Source organism: Mauremys reevesii, linkage group 16 (assembly GCF_016161935.1).
Source record: "Mauremys reevesii isolate NIE-2019 linkage group 16, ASM1616193v1, whole genome shotgun sequence".
In the NCBI taxonomy this organism is placed as follows: domain Eukaryota; kingdom Metazoa; phylum Chordata; order Testudines; family Geoemydidae; genus Mauremys; species Mauremys reevesii.
Genome location: NC_052638.1, coordinates 41,538,146 through 41,560,913, shown reverse-complemented (window position 1 = coordinate 41,560,913; position 22,768 = coordinate 41,538,146). Strand labels below are relative to the sequence as shown.

Sequence of the window (22,768 nt, the reverse complement as noted above, 5' to 3'; positions counted from 1 at the left end):
CCAGCCTCAGGCCAAAGGGCTCCCAAGAAGAAATTAATAATGCTAATAAAAGCCAACCATGAATTTTATTACTGGTTTTGTAGCTGTATCAGGGCTAAAAGTCTGGTCCAACGTCACACCTCATTGCTCCAGCAATGTTCGGCTCAGTTTGCCTGTAAAGCCCAAGTCCAAGTCAATCGTCCATCCCTGCCCAGTGGTGACACTCCCCAGGGATTACAGAATCCCCGACAACATCTTGAACCCCGCCGCTTTCATATTCTGCACATGGTGTGGAACTCTGCATGGGCACCCCTTACTGGCTGAGCCATAAACCAGCCCGAGGTGTTGAATGGCGACAGTTGAAGGCACGCCGGGCAGTGGGTGTAAGGCTGCTAACGCAGTGTGTCACAACGTAGTCTCTTACCTGATGGTCTCTCTGACAGTGATCCTGGCACCACCTCCACCAGCTACTTGAAACTGGCACCGCGGATGGAGAAACTGCATGGTTCTACCCAGTCCTGCAAACCCTTCCAGCATGGAGAGCGCCACCTTTCTCTCTGACTTCTCCAAGACCCATAATAAAATCTCCTGGCATGGTGAGCTGTCAAGAAAGAGAGGCCATGACAGAGTCCATCTTCTACCATTGGCATGTTGCCTTGTAACAGACACATGGAGCAATGTTACAATGATGTTCTGTGAGCTCCAATACACACCAAACACCATCAGAGCGAGCTGGTGGCACTGGGAAGATGGCAGGTGACCACAGACACACCTTGGAAAGTTCCTTCTGTGCAGTCTCACAGATACAGTAAGCCCCAGGGAGGTGACAGTTCTCTATGTGCGCTTATAAGGCAGCTGCAATGCATCACAATGGCTTCTCCTGCTCCTCCACAGTTCAGATGTGGAAGGATCTGGGTCATTAAAGATTTCAACCCAGCAACGAGAAGCCTGACCGTGTGAATGAAAGTGAATATGCACAATAAAGACCACCTCCACACAGACCCCTCGTGGGATTAGTGGCTTCTGGGCCTGAAGCCTGCCTGCAGTCCCACTCAGTGAACAGAGCTGTTCCTGAGCCAAGGCATCAGAGGAGGAAATTGGGAAGAGAGTGAGGTGACAGATAGCCCGCAACTCAGTAATGACTGGATGAGCTCCAGCAGCTGTTTCATGATGGTGCCAGATTCTGGAAGATTGACCAGTGCTGGGCAGCTGCAGTTCGGTTACGTTTGCTGAATTCTGGGAAAGATCCAGTGCCCCGGTAGCCCCACTTTCCCTGCAGCTGGTTTAGTTTGTTGTTTTCATTCTTTTAAGGAGGTTCCCCTGCACCTTTGAAAGACATTATTAATGATGTCTTTCTGCTTGCAAAGGCCGTGTCTCCCCAGAGCTTTTCATCAAAGCCCTTGTGCCCCTTGTGGTATTAGTAATGGTGGAAGGGCTTGAGTAAACCTCCTGGCAACGTGTTTATCAAACTGTTGTCCAACCCTGCTCGGAGCAGGCTGAGAGGAAAGTGGCAAACACACCAGCAGCTGGTCTGCACTCGTGCTACCCGCACAGTACTGGTGTTACTCCAGGGGTGGGAGAACTCAACGTAGAGCTCAGTGTGAACAAAGCTACAATGGCCAGGAGAGGAGCAGGTCCTGTGCACCTCCAGGAAGAGGGAAATCAGCTCAAATGGAAAACAAATGACCTTTATTTCAAACAGCCAGTAGAGCACAAGGACATTCAGGTCCATATACTGGAATTTATTTCAAGTTTTCCCCTGTCCCTAAATCCCACCTGCACACAAAACACCCCACACCCAGCCAAGCCCCTCGCCTCACACACACACACAGAGCTTTCTGCTGTCCCTGGGCAACCACGATCCCTCCTTCCTACTCAGTTCCACATAGGCCAGACAGTGAACTAATTAATGGCTGATCCCCAGCACCCTGTAGGTAGACTTGTCACCACTTCAAAGTACTAGTTTCTGACCTACCAGACGAGCACTGTATCTTACCACGGCAATCCGGGGGGCAGTTCTGGTCTGCAGTGTGTCTCTGACATTCATAGTCGGGGTGAGTTTGAATCTAAACTCCTTGGGGCTGCAAGCTCGGCACAGGAGTGTCCTCTGGACACTTCCGTCTCTGCGCAGCAATAAGGCACTGATTTCTCTGTCTTTTACAGCTGGGCACCAAGCGGGGAGGATTCCCCCACCCCAGGATACAGAGCTGTGTGCCAGGCGTTACCACTTTACTTAGCAGAAGAGTTTTGCCACATGCCTTACCGTAAGTGAGACACGTTCTGCTTGGTGAAACAATAGAGAGAGAAAATCACTCCCAGAGCTGGCTGCAAGGATTCCAGCAACACATCAGAGGGCTCATTCCCAACCACGTACACCTACGGAGACAGAAGGGTCAAATGTCTGCCTGGAGTGCAGAGGAAGGGAAGGGTGAAAGGCATGTGCATGCCTGGTAGGGACTGATTTCTGAACATACACGGAGCAGGTTACTGCTCCCAGCCCTTCTAATTCTGAGTCCACATCCCCTGATCACACCAGACTCCTGTTTGCTATTAAGCACTGAAAGCAGCCTTCATCAGCACCATCTTCTCCAGAGTCATCTAGGAACTGCCAGAGCTAGCTACAGTAGGGCTTCATGCTATTCGTGTATTACAGCCAGTTACTCAGGGCCGCTATCACTCAGGGTTGGGGATTAAAACTACAGACTGCAGTATTTGAAGAGACAAGTCTTTATAAACCTGGCGACCAACATACCCAGAGTCACATCTCCACTGTTGGACAGATCAGTCCCTCGAAAGCGAAGGCTGAAAGACAACTGGGCTGCTATGTGCTGAGTGAGGTATCCAAGGAGAAGGCAGAGGGCCCGTGAGACTCAGGCTGCTGACAGGCAGCACTTTGAGGAGACTTCAGAGTGACACTCTCTCCTCCCTCCCTTTATTTCCAAAAGGCACCTACCCAGGGCTCTATACCCCGATACATTTCAAATACCATCATAACCACCCGCAGCACCCCCAGTTACCAGCCACACAAATCACCCCACATCTCCCTTCCCTGCCCCAAAGCCCAGGGAGAGAGATCCTGAAAAATCTTACAATTTACACGTTTGTTTTGAACTATTTCTCTAAAAACCCTCATAAGATGGCTGCAGTAATAGCAATAACTCTAGACACCCAGTGCAGAAGGCTACAAGAAATAAAAAGCTCTGATTAGTTACAGACTTACAATTTCAGAGTGTGCACATTTCTTACGGTAAATTTCAAATTAACAGGTATGTGGGTTTGTTAAAAATGTTTTTACTGGGGAGGGTGCCAGGAAGAGGCAAATAAAATATCGACCCTGTTAGCAAGCTGTTTGAATGATCTTCAGCTCAGCAGGCTGGGAAACTGCCTGCTTGGAGGACACTGTTCCTTTAAACAAGACTATTCCTCCCGAGCTCCAGATTTCCCTGGCACCTGGAGGGCAAGCGGTTCCTAGGGTTTGATCCAATCTCAGAGCGGACTTCCAAGTGTTGCTACTGCCTGTCAGATGCAACATGCCAGCCCAGAGTGAGAGGGCAGCTTAGGTGAGGAAGGAGGAGATTCTTTGGATAATATACTGGCCTATTGTTTTGATGCAGAGTGTTTTGCCCATGCTAATCCCTGTGGAGCGTGCTTCCTAACCAGCATCTTTGGTACACAAAGCCTTCCTGGTGAAGCCCCAAGGAACAATTCCCACTCTAGCATCAAATGACACTTGGTAGGCAAAAAACCTGCACACTTGCAAGCCGAAGTCTCCACTGTTAATCTCTCTGCTGTCAGGACTAAAGCACAGTGCCATTAATGAGGGATCCACCCTGCACTCCAGAGGCATTTTCATAATGAACACCAGCCACAGAGCAGCCCCCTGACTGGCCTCTGCCTGCCAGCTAGTTATAACAGATCATTACTACCCAAAATGTTGCACCAATCATAGTGTTTAAAACAGGGGTGGGCAAACTTTTTGGCCCGAGGGCCACATCTGGGAATAGAAATTATATGGCGGTCATGAATGCTCACAAAATTGGGATTGGGGTGCAGGAGGGGGTGCGGGCTCTGGTTGGGGGTGCAGGCTCTGGGGTGAGACCAGGGTGTGGGAGGGGGCTCTGGGCTAGGGAGTGGGTGAGGGCTCCAGCTGGGGGTGCATGGTTCCTGGCCAATGGGAGCTGGGGGGGGGGGGGCGGTGCTTGGGGGTGGAGGGGAGGGCAGCCTGCAGAGTGGAGCCCCCTGGCTGCCCCTACATGTAGGAGCCAGAAGGGGCCATGCCGCTGCTTCCGTGAGCCACGTGGAGCAGCCCCAACCCTGCTCCCCGGCTGGAGCGCCGGAGCAGGGCAAGCCCCAGACCCTGCACCCCAGCAGGAGCTCGAGGGCCAGATTAAAACAGCTGGTGGGGCGGATCCGGCCCATAGTTTGCCCACCTCTGGTTTAAAAGCTCAGACTGCCAAGGCTTCTGCCAAAGATCCAATCACTAGCTTCTTGCAGTTAAACTCCATTGCTCCAGACGCTGCCCTTCTAGCCCGGAGCTTGGGACTCACAGGAGAGCAGGTTCCCCTGACAGGACACATGGCTAAGCCTCAGAGCTGGCTCACTGCAGACTGGTAACAGTCTGAGATTGGTCTGAATCTTGTTTTCTGCTAGACCCAAAGAGGCCATTTGCTGTTGTGGTCACAGCAGAGGATCAAGCACTGAGCCACTAGGGCTTTCCTGTTCCACACCTTCCTACACTAACCAAGGTGGCTAAAGGATGCCCGTGAGGCTCTACACTGCTGCCTCTCTCACCATTAATACGGCGGAGGTGCTGCCTCCATCGATTACAGGGCTCAGCACGGAACGCTCCATCTCGATCCAAGCACTGATCTGCATACTTAGACTGTGCAGGCTGCAACTCAGGCTTCTGGCAACATGGCCATTTGCTCCTTTTACCCTCTCTACAGCGTTTCATTGGGCAGATGTGACATGTGGGAGGAGGGGATGAAGTCTGTAAGATACCTGCCCAAGCCTCTCTCACCACATCAGATTTCTGGACATAGTTCTGTGCAAATGGATGCGGTTTACCTTTAACAACCTAACAGAACACCACAAGGGAAGGTTAGTTCCTCTCCACAGCCACAGCCCTGAGACCTGCGTTACACACCACCACGCCCAAAGCCGCCAGTGCGCCAAAGAGCCCATCTGAATCCCTCAGATAGTATTCATCACAGTGGCACTTCAGTTACGAGGCAAGCGATTCCATTGACCAGTTTTCGAGCAGCAGCTTCAAGAACAATCAATCGTTGTTGGGAGGAGCGCCACATAAGACGCTGAGTCTGCACTATCCTCCCTGCCTGCTGAGATTTCTGCATTAACATTAAAGACAGTCAGTTATTGGCAAAAGCTGACAGTGACAGGCCCATTAGGGGAGTAAGCTCATGGTTCCATCAATTTTCCTGTCCTCTTGATTTTGCCTGCTCCCCCATCTCTTATAACCTGAACCAGAGTGCCCCCTGTGCTTTGGCGCAGGAAAACCATCGTGTTTCAGGGAGCTTTGGTAGCACTTGGCACAATCACCATTAATTTTGGCCAGCTCATTATCCTCCTCTTGATCTACACTATGCAGCAGCAGGTCTTGAAAGCACACTACTCAGTTAATTACACTGCTTGGTAAAGATGCTGAAAAATGGGTGATGACTGCTGACCAGGTTACTTGTCTGCACTCAGGGCCGGCTCTAGGTTTTTTGCTGTCCCTGGAATTGTGCCACGCCAAGCACATGCTTTGTTTGCTGGTGTCGGTCCTGTTTGCAGTGCTGAAATTACACAACAGAGGAATCCCCATGTTGCAGAGTAAGATGAGGGTCCCTGCCCATTGCCTCAAAGCTGAATTTAAATTTAGAATTAAGCTATTACTTTTTCCTTTGCACATGGGACAGCATCATACTTACACTGAGGATGTTACAGGATTGCTCCAAGGGAATCCAATGGGATCAGAATCTGGAAAGCACTATATTATTGACCTCCCCCCATTCTCTGACTTCTGTCGTCAAGAGAAAACATACTGACAGTAGCAGAGGTGAAGAGAACTTTGTTTCTTTCTCACTATTCCGTCAGTGTTTTGAGAGGTACTACCCGAGATGGAAGAAATGCATCACGAAAGAGAGGAATTACACCCAGACGTGTTTCCTGCCAAGCATGAGGTAAGCACGGATGGTAAAAGCTAGGTTTTGTGGGAATTAAGATCTGTTAGCCCTCTTCTGGGAAGGTTAAAACTGGGAAACCCCTGACAGATTTCAGCTTGACAAAGACACAATATAAATGGAGATTGCTCCCAGCAGCTAGAATGAAGCTTTAGATGGAGTTTAAAGTGATTCACTTCTGTGGTTTTGGAACTACTTTCACTGCAGATCTTTTTTCATAGATTTTAAGGCCAGAAGGCAGGGCTAGATTTAGGGGCAGGCAACCCAGGTGACAGCTTACGGGGGTGCCAGGCTCGGGGTCCTGTTTTTGTTGTTAGTGGCAAAAGGGAAAATAGAATATTTAAAATAAAATGTTTCAGGTATTCCGTATATGGATTCATTTTTCACTAACTTCCTAGAATATTCTAGACCTTTGTAGAATCCCGTGGAACCTTCCAGACTTTGAGACCTATATTTTGCTCGAACCTCCTAGAATGTTGTCAGCCATGTCCTCGTGGGTATATAAGCGGCAGGGTGGCGCCAGTCAGTCAGTGAGATATAAGAATGAACTGAAGTGAAGTGACAGCCCAGTTGCGATATTGTGAACCTTGTTTTAGTGCGTAATTGTGAAAGTGTACTAGACGAGTGTAAGTAGCGACTAATAAAGGACATATTTAATGAGATGTCGGAGATATTTATCGAACCTCTATCTACGCAACAAAAAATACTGTTACTCCTTTCGCCAGGCTTAACACGTAATGTTTGATGACTTTCTAAGACTGCTGAACACAGACTTTTGCTCTCCCTAATACTGTCTGTTTTCCTCCTTCAGGAGCTCAGTATAGGAAGCAAAAAGCTCAGTTGCAATCTAGTTTGCAGCCGGGGCAAATTTGATAGGAAAATATCTGAAACAGAACAACAAAGGGTTAACATTCTAAGGCTGTCACCTACTGTAACACTATTTAATACCGGTCCACCCAATACTGGTGCACAGTTCAATCTCTTGATGTTAGTACATTTCAGTTACTCTGAAAAGTAAAAAGTTTCTCTAAGCTTAGAGGAAACAATTTTTTATTTGCTTATATGTGGCATGAATAAATACAGCTTTACAGATCCTAGAGTGCACATCATCATCTTACAATGACAGAGGTAAATCATGCATTCAACTAGTGCATCAAAGTCATGAAATGGGCTACAAATGCAAAAAAAATACGGTTTTCAAAAGTTTAACAAATGGAGGGAGGTATTAAAAACACTCCTCACTTGGGGCACCATTCCCAGAAGGGACCATGACTCCACCTTATTTCAGCATTGAGGCTGCATTGGAGATTTTGTTCTCTTTTATAGTTTAGAATATTCATCTAAGTGGCTCAGCAGGTCCCAGACATGAAGACTGACTCCTGACAGACAGTTTTCTCTTCAATCCTCAGGCAACGACTACACATATTAGAGACCCAAATTAAATACTGTACCTTGAACACATCTTCCACGCAGCGGCTGAGCTCTGCCTCTTTCACCAGCACAGTCCCTGCAGGTAAGTCTTCCGTTGCCAGCTCTTAAAAAAAAACAGAAAATGAGCATCAAGACTCTGCTGCCACATGCACCTTCACTACATAGCCTCCAGGAGCAGGAGAGTGACACTGTCTTGGCACATTGCTACAGTACCCAAAGCGGTTTAGCAGAGCAGCACTGGAACATGCATGTGCAAATAGGTTATAGAATAATAGATGGAGGGAAGTGAAGCGTTAAGGGTGAAATCAGCAGTTCCCAGGTCTATTCTACAAAGTTAGGCTGACATAAGCCACCTTGCGTTGATCTAGTTGCACGCATGTCTACACTTAAATTGGTCTCCAATTAATGTAAGCGCTCCATGACACTGACATAGTAACACCACCTCCCCAAGCGGTATTGAGCCATGTTGAGGCTGATTCAGCATGAGCGTAAACACTGCGCTACCTATGTCGACCCTAACAGTCCTCCAGCAGCTGTCCCACAATGCCCAACACTGACCTCTCTGGTCTCAGTTGTGAACTCCACTGCCCAGGGGTCATGCAGACTGGCAGGCCCCCCGCCCTCCTCTTTAAAGCCCTGCAAAGTCTTGAAATGCCTTTTCCTTATTGCCCAGAATGGTGAGCACACCTAGCAGCTCTCCATTATTGCATGCAACTGCCCAGCTGACCATGATGGCTACATGCTCCACACATAGAATCACAGGATAGGAAGGGACTCGAAAGATCGTCTAGTCCAGCCCCCTGCACTCATAGCAGGACTAAGTATTATCTAGACCATCCCTGAGATTCCACAACCTCCCTAGGCAATTTATTCCAGTGCTTAACAACTCCAATAGGAAGCTTTCCTAATGTCCAACTTAAACCTCCCTTGCTGCAATTTAAGCCCCTTGCTTCTTGTCCTATCCTCAGAGGTTAAGGAGAATAATTTTTCTCTCTCCTCCTTGCAACAACCTTTTTCGTGGAAGAATTACTTCTTGTGTCTTGCTTACATGCTCCAGCCTGGAGCAGACAGGAGATATTGGATCCCCTGAGCCTGCGCAGGCACTGCTGTGGACCAGCCATAGAAATATCAACATCTACGAGCAGATTTCACGGGGATGCAGGAGAAGGGACCAGCAGCAGCGACACATGAAAGCGAAGGCACTGTGGCAAGCAAACCAGAAGACCAGGGAGGCCAACAGTTGATCCGGTGTCAAACTACAGACCTGCCACTTTTACAAAGAGCTACATGCCATACTTGGTGGAGACACCAACAGCACCCTGCACACCACCATGGACACTTCCAAGGAGCCGAACCACAGGCCTCTAGCCTGTAAAGCGAGGTCGGGGAGGAGTTGGGGACATACAACCAGGGGATTCAGTTATGCTGCAAGCAATGGCCTGTTTGAGACTCCACCAGAGTCTAGCAAGGGCCGGGGGAGGATCCGTGGGTAAGTACGTACTGTAAATTTATTTCCCATTACAGTGATGGCGATGTTACAAGAGACACTGACTGACAAAACCACAGCAATTTTGTGCACTCACTCACCATTAATTGGAAGCGAGAATACCTGGCAGTCGGGAATAACGGGTGCTGTATACGCATACAAAATAGCTGCAGCAGCAGTTTTGCTGATAGGGATCAAAAGTAAAACTTGGAAGAACCACGAGACTGGGTTAAAGTGTGAACAGCTGACATTAGATCTAGGGCAGTGGTCAGCAACCCGTCAATCGCGATTGACTGGTCGATCCTGGGGACTCTCCCAGTCAATCGTGATCTCCAGTGGTGTAGCAGGGCTGCCACTAAGGCAGGCTCCCTGCCTGCCACGGCCCCACGCCGCTCCCAGTAGCAGCCAGCATGCCCCTGCAGCCCTGGGGGGCACAATGGTCTCTGCGCACTGCTGCCTGCCTGCAAGCACCACCCCTGCAGCTCCCATTGGCCAGGAACGGGGAACTGTGGCCAATGGGAGGTTTGGGGACAGTGCCTGCAGAGAGGGGCAGCATGCAGAGCCACATGCCCCCTACACCTCACCCCCGCAGGGGCTGCAGAGACGCACTGGCCCCTTCTGTAGGATGACCAGATGTTCCGTTTTTAAAGGGACAGTTCCATTTTTTGGGACTTTTTCTTATACAGGCGCCTTTTACGCCCCACCCCATTCCATTTTTTCACAGTTGCTATCTGGCAACCCTATCCTTCCGGAAGCAGCATGGGGCCGGGGCAAGCAGGGAGCCTACCTTAGCCTTGCTGCACCGCCAACTGAGAGCTGCCCGCGGTAAGTGCCGCCCAGTGGGAGGCCAAATTCCAACCCCCAGCCCTGAGCCCCCTCCCGTAGCCAGCACCCCAAGCCCCCTCCTGCACCCCGAACCCCCTGCCCCAGCCCTGACCCCCTTTTCAGAGCCAGCACCCTGTACTCCCTCCTGTACCCCAGCACCCTGCCCCATCTCGGAGCCCCATCCTGCACACAAACACCCACCCAGAGCTTGCACCCCTCACCCCTTCCTGCACCCCAACCCCCTGCCCAAGGCTCAGCCCAGAGCCGCCTCCCACACTGCGAACCTCTTGCCCCAGCCCAAAGCCCACACGCCAGCCCGGTGAAAGTGAGGGAGGGTGGGGGAGAGCAAGTAACAGAAAGAGGGGGGATGGAGTGAGCCGGGCTTTGGGGAAGGAGCGGGGCAGATCTTGGGTTGCCCTTAAATTCAAAAAGTGATCTTGGGCGTAAAAAGGCTGGAGACCACTGCTCCAGGTGTTCCTGATGATGAGGTTTTGCTGATGTTAGGCTACGAACTGCTTGCTGATGACAGGACAATTGACTGTTTGCAAGGGTTACTATGAGTTATGTGCAACCTATAAAAATATAAGTCAGAATATGTAAAGTGGAGAAGTTTTTCTGCTTGCTCAGAGGCTGACATCCCACTCCCCAGCAGCTGGGAGGAAGGGTGGCCACCAGAAACCTGCCACGGACCACTCGACACCACCTCAGACTTCGGAAGTAGCAGAAGCCCTGCCCCGTGAGTCATTTAACAGTGTGGTAGAGATCGAACAAAGCACTGCAGAACATCATGTAGCCTCTGATAGCAGGTGACTTAGCACAGGAAGGTATCATCCATCTCACTAGCACTGCCACACGAGAAACAGACTGCGCTCCTCCCATCACTTCCCACAGCGAAAACCAGGCCTCCATGCACGAGGGGGACTGATTTCAGAGAAGGAAGTCACACCCCAAACCTTTTTAAGAATGGAACATATGTAGCTATCATGGTGTGGAATCCGAATCTGGGACGTGTCTCTCAAATACAATCCCCGCAGCTGTTCCTTAAGCAGCACAACCAGAAAGAGGGAAAGGTCTCAGCGGGCTATAAAAACAAAGTGTTCCTGGACCAATGCCTCTTTCTATATGTTCCAGTTTGAGCCTAGACGCTGAGCAGCCAGCTAGCCAATCAAGAGGAACCCTTGATGGAAGGACTAGGACCCTGGATCTGCAGAGATTACTCCATGGGATTCGTTTCAGGGCGATGAGCCCACAGACGTATGACAGAAAGAGAAACCCATCTTCCCTTCTCAAGTGAGAGGTTTTGCCTGATATGTTACAGGTCCACATGACCAAGAGAGATGGACCGTTACCTGCTATATCCCAGCACTGGAGAAGCGGTGCTAGCATGGGATGGAGCAAATATTTCACTGCCAGCTGAGGGCGTTCTCTGGCCATGGTGAGAAGGGCAGTGGTGGCAACTCTCTGGAACTGGTGTGCTGTCAACTTCTCCTGAATATGCAGTAAGTCTAGAATCTGGAATGTAAATTACACATACAACACAGGTCAGGAAACAGAGAGAGCAGCGAACTTCTAGCCAACAGATGAGAATGAGGAGCCCTATTAACTTCATTTCAACTGAGTGCAATGCATGAGGAGACATCTCAGCTATGAGTCTGGCAGAGGCAGGGCTCCTCCACAGTATGTGCTGCAGGGAAGAGTGGGGGAGGAAATAAGGGAATTTTTTTCTGAGATGAGCTAGGACACCAACACCTGCAGCAATTTTGGGGGCAAGGGCTGAGAAGAAGCAAGAGCTCCATGGGGGAGCATTTCTTAATTCTAGTACCTTTTCATAGCTTGGGCAGTGTTGCCTAGTGAGAAGGCATCAGGCTCCAGGGGTCTATTCCAGACTCTCTACTTCCTGACTGTACGGTCTTGGACAGATCTCCTAAACTCTCTGCACATCACTTTACCCTCTGAAGTGGGGTAATGCTTCACAGGCTTGTTTAAGATTTGATACACATTTACAAAGGGATTTGAGACCCTTAAATGAAAGAAGATACAAGAAGAGCATGTGAGTCACAAAGGGAGAAGGCAGTTTGGCCAGCTAGGATACTCATGTTGAAGACATGTCATCAAGGAAACACAAGGGCCCATGGACAGCGATCAGCAAGAGAAATGCTCAGGAGGACACAGTAAAAGTAAAAGAAAGAGAAATCGTTTGACTTATCAGCTGAAACAAATGCCTATCAGCCTAGGTCAGAAAGAGCCTGTAACAGAGCCACAGGTCCCCCCTACACCGGAGCGTGGGGCTCCTCTGTTGGGTTACCCCATGGTCAGAGCTAGAACCGCACATAAAATGCAGGGTAATTATTGCTAACTTATGCTAGCAGGTGGGTCTCATTAGCTCCTAGGCTGTAAGAGGGGCAGTAACTTGGAGTTTCTCTAGGACAGAGGGAACTAGGAGCTAGGACAGAAGAGTTCCTGAAAGGTGAAGCTGAAGCTTATGTTTTGTTATTATTTTGGTTATTTAAGGGGCACATAAAGCCAAATCCTGGAAAGGGGGTAAGTTTAGATCAGGCTAGGCAACCTATGGCACACGTGCCAAAGGCGGCACGCGGGCTGATTTTCAGTGGCACTCACACTGCCCGGGTCCTGGCCATCAGTCCGGGGGGCTCTGCATTTTAATTTAATTTTAAATGAATAATCTTAAACATTTTAAAAACCTTATTTACTTTACATACAACACTAGTTTAGTTCTGTATTATAGGCTTATAGAAAGAGCCCTTCTAAAAATGTTAAAATGTATGACTGGGACGCAAAACCTTAAATCAGAGTGAATAAATGAAGACTCGGCACCACTTCTGAACGGTTGCCAACCCCTGGTTTAGATGATCTATGGTGTGTTCACAGAGCAGGGTGGGAATTTCTCCTGTTTACAGATCCCCAGTCAAATCTTCTCCAGTTCGGCCCGGCGTGCTCTGTACTGGATCACACTCACAACACTAACAATCCCCTAGCTAGGGAGGCAAGGGTATTTCATACTGAGGGACTATGGGCTAAGCACACAATCCCCTAGCTAGGGAGGCAAGGGTATTTCATACTGAGGGACTATGGGCTAAGCACACAATCCCCTGCTCACAGGCACTGCAGACATGCTCTGGTGAGAACGGGGACTGAAGGGCATACCTGTGGGCACACCTGTCTGTAGTAATCCTCCAGGGACAGAGATTGCTGAGGACAGGAGGCCAAGATCCTAGCAACCATGTCACACTTTCTCCAGTCTGCAGCTGCTGCTTCAGCGCTGCTGCCACCAGCTGACCCGGCTGAAAGCAAAGGAGAGCAGGACACAGACCCCATTAGACTTGGGCTTTCCAAACAACAGTTCAGGTTTTCCCTACAGCCAGACGTTTAAGGCTAAAAGTCGGATTTTTGTTTTTAACCATCTCCTCAGCCCAGGCGTCTTTCAGGTGACTGCCTTGCTGCTTTGGAGGAAGGGAACAATGTGTTATCAAAGGCCTCGGACTCCAGCAGTCAACTCCCACTCACAAGCATAACAGCCAAGCACTGGAGGCAGGTGCTGATCTCAAGTCCCTCTCAGAGAGCCACAGCGCAAGACTCTGACCACCCTGGCCAGGGCTCTGGGAGTGCAGGCTATGGAACACAAGTCCCTGACATCACGTTCACCTAGTCTTAGCGAGAAACCCCTTCCTGAGCTAACTGGCAGGCCTTGAGATCCCAAACCCTACTGGGTGTGGAATCGATCTCACTCCTCTCCAGATGAGTATGATTTACTAACATAGAGCACTGTTCCCGTGCACCAATGCCCTTTACAGAAATAGGCACTAATAAAAAGATCAATAATACAGATCTTTAAAAACAAACGTACTCTTCACAAGAGTGAGGAACTGGCATTTCATATACACAGGTATTTTTGCCCTAGGTTGTGTCATTTTATTTATATTTTGTCAATAACTGTAAGAACATAAGAACAGCCGTACCGGGTCAGACCAAAGGTCCATCTAGCCCAGTATCTGTCTACCGACAGTGGCCAATGCCAGGTGCCCCAGAGGGAGTGAATCTAACAGGCAATGATCAAGTGATCTCTCTCCTGCCATCCATCTCCATCCTCTGACGAACAGAGGCTAGGGACACCATTCTTACCCATCCTGGCTAATAGTCATTTATGGACTTAGCCACCATGAATTTATCCAGTCCCCTTTTAAACGCTGTTATAGTCCTAGCCTTCACAACCTCCTCAGGTGAGGAGTTCCACAAGTTGACTGTGCGCTGCGTGAAGAAGAACTTCCTTTTATTTGTTTTAAACCTGCTGCCTATTAATTTCGTTTGGTGACCCCTAGTTCTTGTATTAAGTGTAGACGTTTCCAGTTCCAGAAACGTAACAACAAGCCCTGACAAAAGGTGTCTTGAAGTTCAGGAGCTCAGTACTCCCTTTTTAAGACCAGAAGCAATCATAACACGTGTGTGCTTGTGCGTCTCTCTCTCTCTCTAATAAGAGGACATCTCTTATGGGAGGGTCCCCATAATGCTATTCCAGCTTGTTATTTCATCAGATGGGAAGATCTCTGACCCACTCTGGAAGTCTCATTTCACTCATAATCTGTGAAACAGAAATGACAGTGTCTGAGCAACATACTTACTTCCTGCTCCCTCCATGATGCCCCGGACAACAGCCTGAACCCCACTGGGTCTCATCAGCCTCTCCGAGAGCAGCTGTCCGCAGAGATGCCGAAGCCAAGCTGGGGCTTGGGCAAGCGGCTGCTTCACCTCTTGTCCAGGGGGCTGCAAGCCCTGAAAGGATACGGAGAGGGGATTGGAAATGTATTTTCTTTAGAGAATGGTGCCAGCACTCACAGATGTGCAAAATGACATGCTCTCTGTCCTGAAGGGCTTTGATCTGTATGTGATGGCAGGAACACAACACAGAGGGGAATTTTCTATAAATCATTTCACCACCTAATGGCACCAAAATAATTAGGGTTTAATTAGGTGGGCTGAGCATCCCAGGAGCCTCTCCTCCATGCAGGGATTTCTTTCCCTAAATTAGTGTCTCCTGGGTTACACGTCAGCTTTGACTGTCTCACTACCAGTGATACACACAGGGGGTTCTCAGCATGAATCAGGGCTCATTGCGCTCAAGAGAAGAGCGAGTCCAACTCCAGTGACTGCTGGGCACAGTAATAACGCACACTGTGCTGAGAAGACAGACAATACAAACTATAGGTTATGTGGTCAAGAAAGGAAACAACCCCAGTGTGCCTCAGTATTAGGACAGGTGCTGTTCCAGTAGAAATGGCAGTGACATCTAGAGTGTGCAATCCTAGAAATCACGCAGTCTGCATGGACAGCGTTTGCTGTCAGCTGCCATATCAACAGTGGAAAGGCGGATGTATGTTTGCTTTACTGAGAAAGTAGCTCGGGGGATTCTCTCACCTTTCTCTTTACAAGGCAGCCCTCACTTTCATGTTAAACAGCTACATTAAACACACAGGGTATTTATGGAGGACCAAAGATCAAATAAGAACGGATCAGTGCAGATTCAAGGCTACTGGCAACCCAGGTCAGAACTGATCAGAAGTGTCCAGCTGCTTTATTTAATGAGATCTGACACCCCGAATCCTTCAACGGACTGTTCTTTCATGTTGCTTTACCCACTCCAGAGGGAGAGGAGCAACCTCCATCCTGGACAGCAGCTTTCTTTAATGAGCCGCTGCCTTCCCTTTAAGCCTGCAGTGCTAAGTGAAAACAGTTGCAGCTCAAATTTATCAACTTTGATTAACAAACTTAAATAGATGGATCAGCATAACACTATACAGTTGGAGCACAAGAATACTGCTGACACTAAACAGAAAAGCAATTAGAAAGTGTATTTAAAGGACTCTATAAAGATTCTTGAAAGGAAAATATAATATTCTCCTTGCCGGTAAATCTAGCAGTATAATCCAAGCATTTCTGAATGCACAATTCCAATTTAGGGGCAATACTGTGCCATGCATTAGGAGGATGATGCTGTGCATTAGGGTTTTAAGACAAGACTCAGATTTCTCTTGTTTCACCAGATGTGGTACACTGAATTCCTGACAGTAACATTGTTCTCAGTGTGCTGAATTCCCCTGGTTCTCCCAGTTTACAGCCCCACAGAGCACCCTGAAACATGGCCTAGTTTAAATTGCTACATGGAGGAAAGACATGCATCTAGTTTCAATGCCTCTGTTCATTTAAAGCCAAACAACAGTCTTTTCGCAGAGGTCCTGTACAGACTGAAATCAGGAATTGGGTACGCTTGTACGCTTTGGGTGCCACATAGCCTGAAGAGAAAGCAATGCCTGTTTTGCCAGAGTGACATAGGAAAGTTACAGGACAAGACACTTCACCAGAAGGACAGTCATATTGGAAGCTTGACAGACTACAAACTGAACTGGTGCTGTACTGGCTTTGACGGAAGCCAACGGTACACACACACTCTGGGGAGTTCTAGGGCAAAGCACACCTAACCCGATGAACAAAGCATTGCCAGGAATTTCTATTTACTATTCATAGAGCACCCAAAGCGTACAAGGTGTTTCGCTGAACAATTTTTTTGCAAAGAAGAAAGTGTGGAGCTGTAGTCAGAAGCTCTGTATCCCAGCTACAAGGGTAAATGCACAAAAATTAACTTATTCCAAGTTATGGCTCTCACAGCAACTCTGCTTTATTGCAGGCATCACAAGTAGGATTTTTATTACTATTTTAAGACATAAATATTTATGTTCAGTGTGACAGGGTCGCTGTTGCTGTAGGAGCCACAATTTTGCTGATTTTTGCGCATTAATATTCTAATCCACAATGTTTTATTAACATATTTTTGCATTATTCATGACTAGTAAGATAGCCAAGGTTCTAGGACAAATAGCCCAGCCAATCTCAGAGTGGAGAAGTAGCTGTCAGTGCATATTTAGCACAAATTCAGCTGGTTTGTCAGGAGCATACAAACCACCACAATGAGCCAGATTCATCCCTGCTGACACAGCATTATACTTGGTGAAGCAACATAGGAAGGATGGATCCATGGCACCATCTTCTCTAGGGAACAAGCTTCTGTGCTTCTATTATCTTTTCAAGAAAATAGATTCACTCCTTGTATGTAGCTTGAATAAAAATAAAACAAAGCTTCCAAATGCAAGTCTCTGCAGCAAATTCCAAGCCCCATATCTTCATCCCACTGGTCGGACAGGTAGCTAGGAAATCACAGTTTAATGCTCTAGCACAGGGGTGGGCAAACTACAGCCCGGGGGCCACATCTGGCCTGTCAGACTTTTAATCCGGCCCTCGAGCTCCCATTGGGGAGCGGGGTCGGGGGCTTGCCCCACTCTGCATGTGCCGTGGTTCCCAGAAGCAGCAGCATGTCCCCCATCCAGCTCCTACATGTAGGGGTAGCCATGGGGCTCCGCACTCTGCCCCAGCTCCAAGTGCCAGCTCTGCAGCTCCCATTGGCCCCTACGCGCAGGAGCCAGAGGGGAGACAGGCTGCTGCTTCCAGGAGCTGCTTGAGATAAGCATCGCCTGGAGCCTGTACCCCTGACCTCCTCCCGTGACCCATCCCCCTGCTCCAGCCCTGATCACTCTCCTGCCCTCCAAACCCCTCGGTCCCAGCCTCGAGCACCCTCCTGCACCCCAAACCGCTCATCCCCAGCCCCATCCCAGAGCCTGCACCCCCAGCTGGAGCCCTCACACACACACACACACCCCGTACTCCAACCCCCAGCCCAGAGCCCCCTCCCACACCCTGAACTCCTCATTTCTGGCCTCACCCCAGAGTCTGCACCCCCAGCCAGAGTCCTCACCCCCTCCCGCACCCCAACTCCCAATTTCGGGAGCATTCATGGCCCACCATACAATTTTCATACCCAGATGTGGCCTTCAGGCCAAAAAGTTTGCCCACCCCTGCTCTAGCATATCATAGTCCAGCTCCTGTACCACTGGAAGGTGCAGGCACTGGAGACAGCCACATGAGTCAGATTCCCTTCCCCCACCCAGCTACAGAACCAGTTGGCAGCCTCGGTACCTGTTTGGATCCACCCTGGAGAACAAGCAGTTCCCGGACCACTAGGGGTTGGTAGACTCGATCCAAGACACTCTTCAAGGCCTCCCTGCAGTGGGTTCGCTGCTCTTCTGTAAGGCCCTGAAAAATAACAGGTCTCTGTGCTGGAATATTAATGCAGCACAGGCAAACAGTAAAGCAGCATCGGGTATGAATTTTGCTAGGTTCTGGCTCCCTCTACTGGACCATTAGCAACTTCTAGGTCATCGATTGGGAAACATCCAGGTGCTATCGAGACACCATTCTAAATTCTGTTTGACACAGGGTGTTTTTTAGTCAAGGCAAATATAAACAAAACCTGTTCAGGAACAACTGTTACCCGGGACCTGCCCCACACACACTCAAAGAACAAACACACAAAACAACCCTGCAAGAGTAAAAGCAGTGCAGGCAGAAGTCCATCCGAGTGGGGTCTATCCTGTTTATTACACTGAATGCAGCGATTACTTGCCTTGTGGACGGGTGGTGTATGTGCATTTGGTGCAAGCAGTTTGTGGCTCTCAGAGACCCAATATGAGCTTTTGAGACAAGAGTTTCTGAACTGGGGGAGCTAAGAGAGACACAAGATACACATGAGACTTTGCGGGACAAAGGCCTGGGCTACAGTACAGCTTACCTTGGCCTGACTCTGTAAGTGTCTACACTAGAACGTTGCACCCACCAATGTAAGATGCCCACTACGCTGACCTAATAACCCCACCTCTGCGAGAGGCGTAGCACTCAGGTTGATGTAGTAGGGTGAGACAGTGTCTGTGCAGTCACTGCATTACTTACATTGCCTGTTGGCTGTCAGCCCAGCACAGGACTCACAGCTGGAGCCCTGACAGCACAGAGCCCCACTGTCGGGTGGCTGCCAACCCGGAGCCCCGCTGCCACCTCCCAGTGAGGGATTGGGCAGTGGGGAGGAGGAAGGAGCCCGGGCTTGGGCTCTCCTCCCCCCCATCCCTCACTGGGAGGTGGCGACGGGGCTCCTGGTTTTCAATCCCTCCTCCCGGGTGTCAGCCCTGGCAGCAGAGCTTACAATGGGAACATCCCACCCACACCCCAGGGCTGACAGTCTAAGATGCAAGACCCACCCCAGGCTCAATTTCACAGAAAGGAGCCTACCAGCTGTGAAATTGACATTCTTGTCAGTTTCAGGGCTGCTACTATTTCACATTTCCTCTCTGGCTCTGGTTGTCAGCCCCAGGGCAGGAATCCAGCTGACAGCCAGAGAGGAAAAGTGAAATAATAGCAGCCGGAAACTGACAAGAATGTCAACTGTGAAATGGAGCCCTGTGCCTGGCTCACAACTGGCACTGTCAGCCCTGAGGCGGGAGGAGGGTTCCAGCTGTGAATCCTGTGCGGCTATCACAATGCCCCACTTCAGTCAGTGCAAGCGCTCCCGATGAGGATGCGCACCATCGGCAAAAGGAGGGTAGTGTGGATACCAACAGCCGATTTAATTACTGTGTTGGCTGCAGGTCGACCTACTTTTGTAGTGTAGACAAGCTCAAAGTAAAGCGGTTCCACCCCCCCCACTGTGACAGCCTCTGTGTTGCGGAGGAGGAGGAAAGTCTCAGGGAAGGGGAACATCAAGCTGGAGTGGAGGGAACCAATCCCACAGCTGGGACTCTCCTTCCAGATGATGTCATAGTATTCTTTCACACTGAGGATACCTTTCCGGGGTAGAGGGCCCCTGTTATTAGGAAGAGGCAGGTAATAGTAATGGGGGATTTGATTATTAGAAATATAAATAGTGGGGTTTTGATGACCAGGAGAACCATATGGTGAATTGCCTGCAGGTGCAAAGGTTGTAGACCTCTCAAGACGTTTAGACAGTTTTATGCGTAGGGTTGGAGAGGAGCGAAGTCCAGGACTTCCATGGTAGCATTCTCTGAAATGTTTCCAGTGTCACATGCAGGGCCAGTTAGACAGGCAGAACTACAGGGTCTCAATGAGTGGATGAGACAATGGTGTTCGGAGGAGGGATTTAGGTTTATTAGGAACTGGGGACTCTTTTGGGAAAGGAGAAGCCTATACAGGAAGGATGGGCTCCACCAAAACCAAAATGGAACCAGATTGCTGGTATGTAAAATTAAAAAGGTCACAGAGGAGTTTTTAAACTAAGGAGTGAGGGAAACTGATAGGTGCAGAGGAGCACATGATTCATACATCCCGCATGGGAGGATTTATTAAAGGGAATATTCTATATCCTGTAAAGAGCAGAGGACAGAAGTAGACAAAGTACAGGTAGGAACTGAAGAGAGACAACAAAGAAGAGTCCCATTCAATTACATCACTCAAAGGCAGACTCATTTTATAAGTGCTTGGATACAAATGCAAGAAGTCTAAATAGTAAGAGGGGTGAACTTGACCGCCTGGTATTAAATGAGGATACTGATATAATGGGAATCACAGAAACTTGGTAGAATGAGGATAATCAATGGGATCCGGTAATATCAGGTTACAAAATATATAGGAATGTCAGAGTGGGTCACACTGGTGGGGGAGTGGCACTATATGTGAAAGAAAGCACAGAGTCAAATACAGTAAAAGTCTTAAATGAATTAAACTGTACCATAGAATCTCTATAGATAGTAATTCCATGCTTGAATAATAAGACTACAGCAATAGGAATATACCACCAACCACCTGACCAGGATGGTGACAATGATTGAGAAATGCTCAGGGAGATTAGAGAGGCTACCAAAACAGAAGACCCAATAATAATGGGGGATTTCAACTATCCACATATTGACTAGGAACATGTCATCTCAGAAATAAAATGTCTAGACACAAGTAATGGCTACTTCTTGGAGCAGCTAGTCCTGGATCCCACAGAGAGAGAAGCAATTCTTGATTTAGTCCTAAGTAGGGGACAGGATCTGGTCCAAGAAATGAATATATTTGAACCGCTTGGCAATACTGACCATAATGTAATTAAATTTAACCTTCTTGTAGTGGGGGAAATACCAAAGAAACCCACCACAGTAGCATTTCGCTTAAAAAAAGAAAGACCTACACAAAAATGAGGAGGCTAGTTAAATGGAAATTAAAAGGAACGGTCACAAGAGCGAAATGCCTGTAAGCTGCATAAAAACTTTATAAAAACACAGTAAGAGAGACCCAACCTAAATGTATACCTCAAATGAAAGAAAAACAGTAAGAGGACCCAAAAAAATGCCAGCCCAGCTAAACAGAGTCAAAGAAGAGGTTTGAGACAAAAAGACATCCTTTAGAAATTGGAAATCAAATCCTGCTGAGGACAATAGAAAGAAACACAAACTCTGGCAAGTCCAGGCAGGCCAAAAAAGAATTTGAAGAACTAACCAAAGACATAAAAGCTAACCACAAACTTTTTTTTTAATTACATCAGAAGCAGGAAGCCTGGCAAACAATCAGTGGGGTCACTGAACGAGCAAGGCGCTAAAGGAGCACTCAAGGAAGACAAGGCTGTTACTGAGAAACTAAATGAATTCTTTGCATGGGTCCTTCACTGCAGAGGATGTGAGGGAGATTCCCACACCTGAGTCATTCTTTTTAGGTGACAAATCTGAGGAACTGTCCCAGATTGCGGTGTCAGTACAGATGTTTTGGGAACAAATTGATAAATTAAACAGTAATAAGTCGCCAGGAACAGATGGAATTCACCCAAGAGTTCTGAAGGAACTCAAATATGAAATGGCAGAACTACTAACTGTGGTGTGTAACATCTCACTTAAAACAGTCTCTGTACCAGATGACAAGCAAATAGCTAATGTAACGCCTATTTTTAAAAAAGGCTCCAGAGGAGATCCTGGCAATTACAGGCCAGTAAGCTTCACTTCAGTACCGGGCAAACTGGTTGAAACTTAGTAAAGAACACAATTATCAGGCAGGTAGGTGAACACAATATGTTGGGAAAGAGTCCGCACGGCTTTTCAAAAGGGAAACCATGCCCTATCAATCTCTTACAATTCTCTGAGAGGGTCAACAAACATGTGGACAAGGGTAATCCAGTAGATATAGTGTACTTAGACTTTCAGAAATCCCTTGACGAGGTCCCTTGCCAACAGCTCTTAAGCAAAAGAGGCAAGTCATGGGGTAAGAGGGAAAGTCCTTTCATGGTTCAGTAAATGGTTAAAACCTATGGAAAAAAGGGTAGAAATAAATGGTCAGTTTTCCTGGTGATGAAGGGTAAATAATGGCGTCTCCCAAGGATCTGTACTGGAACCAGTGCTGTTCAACATATTCACAAACAATTTGGAAAAAGGGGGTAAACAGCGAGGTGGCAAAGTTTGCACATGATACGAAAGTATCAAGATAGTCAAGTCCAAACCAGATTGCGAAGAGTTACAAAAGAGTCTCACAAAACTGAATGACTGGGCAACAAAATGGCAGATTAAATTCAATTTTGAGAAATGCAAATTAATGCACATTGGAAAACTTAATCCCAACTATAAATACACATTGATGGGGTCTAAATTAGCTGTTGCCACTCAAGAAAGAGATCTTGGAGTCTTTGTGGACAATTCTCTGAAAACATTCTGCTCAATGTGCAGCAGCAGTCAAAAAAGCAAATAGAATGGTAGAAAACATTAGGAAAGAGATAGATAATAAGGCAGAAAATATCATAATGCCACTCTATAAATCCATGGTACGCCTTCAATACCACACCTTCAACACTGCACACAGCTCGGGTGCCCCATCGAAAAACAGATCTATTAGAATTGGAAAAAGTACAGAGAAGGGCAACAAAAAATTATTAGGAGTACGGAACAGCTTCCATGTGAGAAGAGATTAAAAAGACTTCAGTTTAGAAAAGAGA

General features: G+C 48.1%; 1 protein-coding gene across 2 annotated transcripts in view; it reads right to left on the bottom strand.

Annotated features, from left to right (window-relative positions):
• The window catches only part of TANGO6 (transport and golgi organization 6 homolog), an 84,281-nt gene that overhangs the window by 56,892 nt on the left and 4,621 nt on the right, over positions 1-22,768 (bottom strand). For both annotated transcript variants that reach the window (XM_039502853.1, XM_039502854.1), the window contains exons 3-9: positions 17,944-18,060; positions 14,541-14,691; positions 13,069-13,205; positions 11,253-11,415; positions 7,613-7,695; positions 2,243-2,355; positions 404-580 (exon numbers count right to left, since the gene is read on the bottom strand). In XM_039502853.1, coding sequence (XP_039358787.1) covers positions 404-580; positions 2,243-2,355; positions 7,613-7,695; positions 11,253-11,415; positions 13,069-13,205; positions 14,541-14,691; positions 17,944-18,060 — 941 coding nt within the window. The remainder of the gene's footprint in view (positions 1-403; positions 581-2,242; positions 2,356-7,612; positions 7,696-11,252; positions 11,416-13,068; positions 13,206-14,540; positions 14,692-17,943; positions 18,061-22,768) is intronic.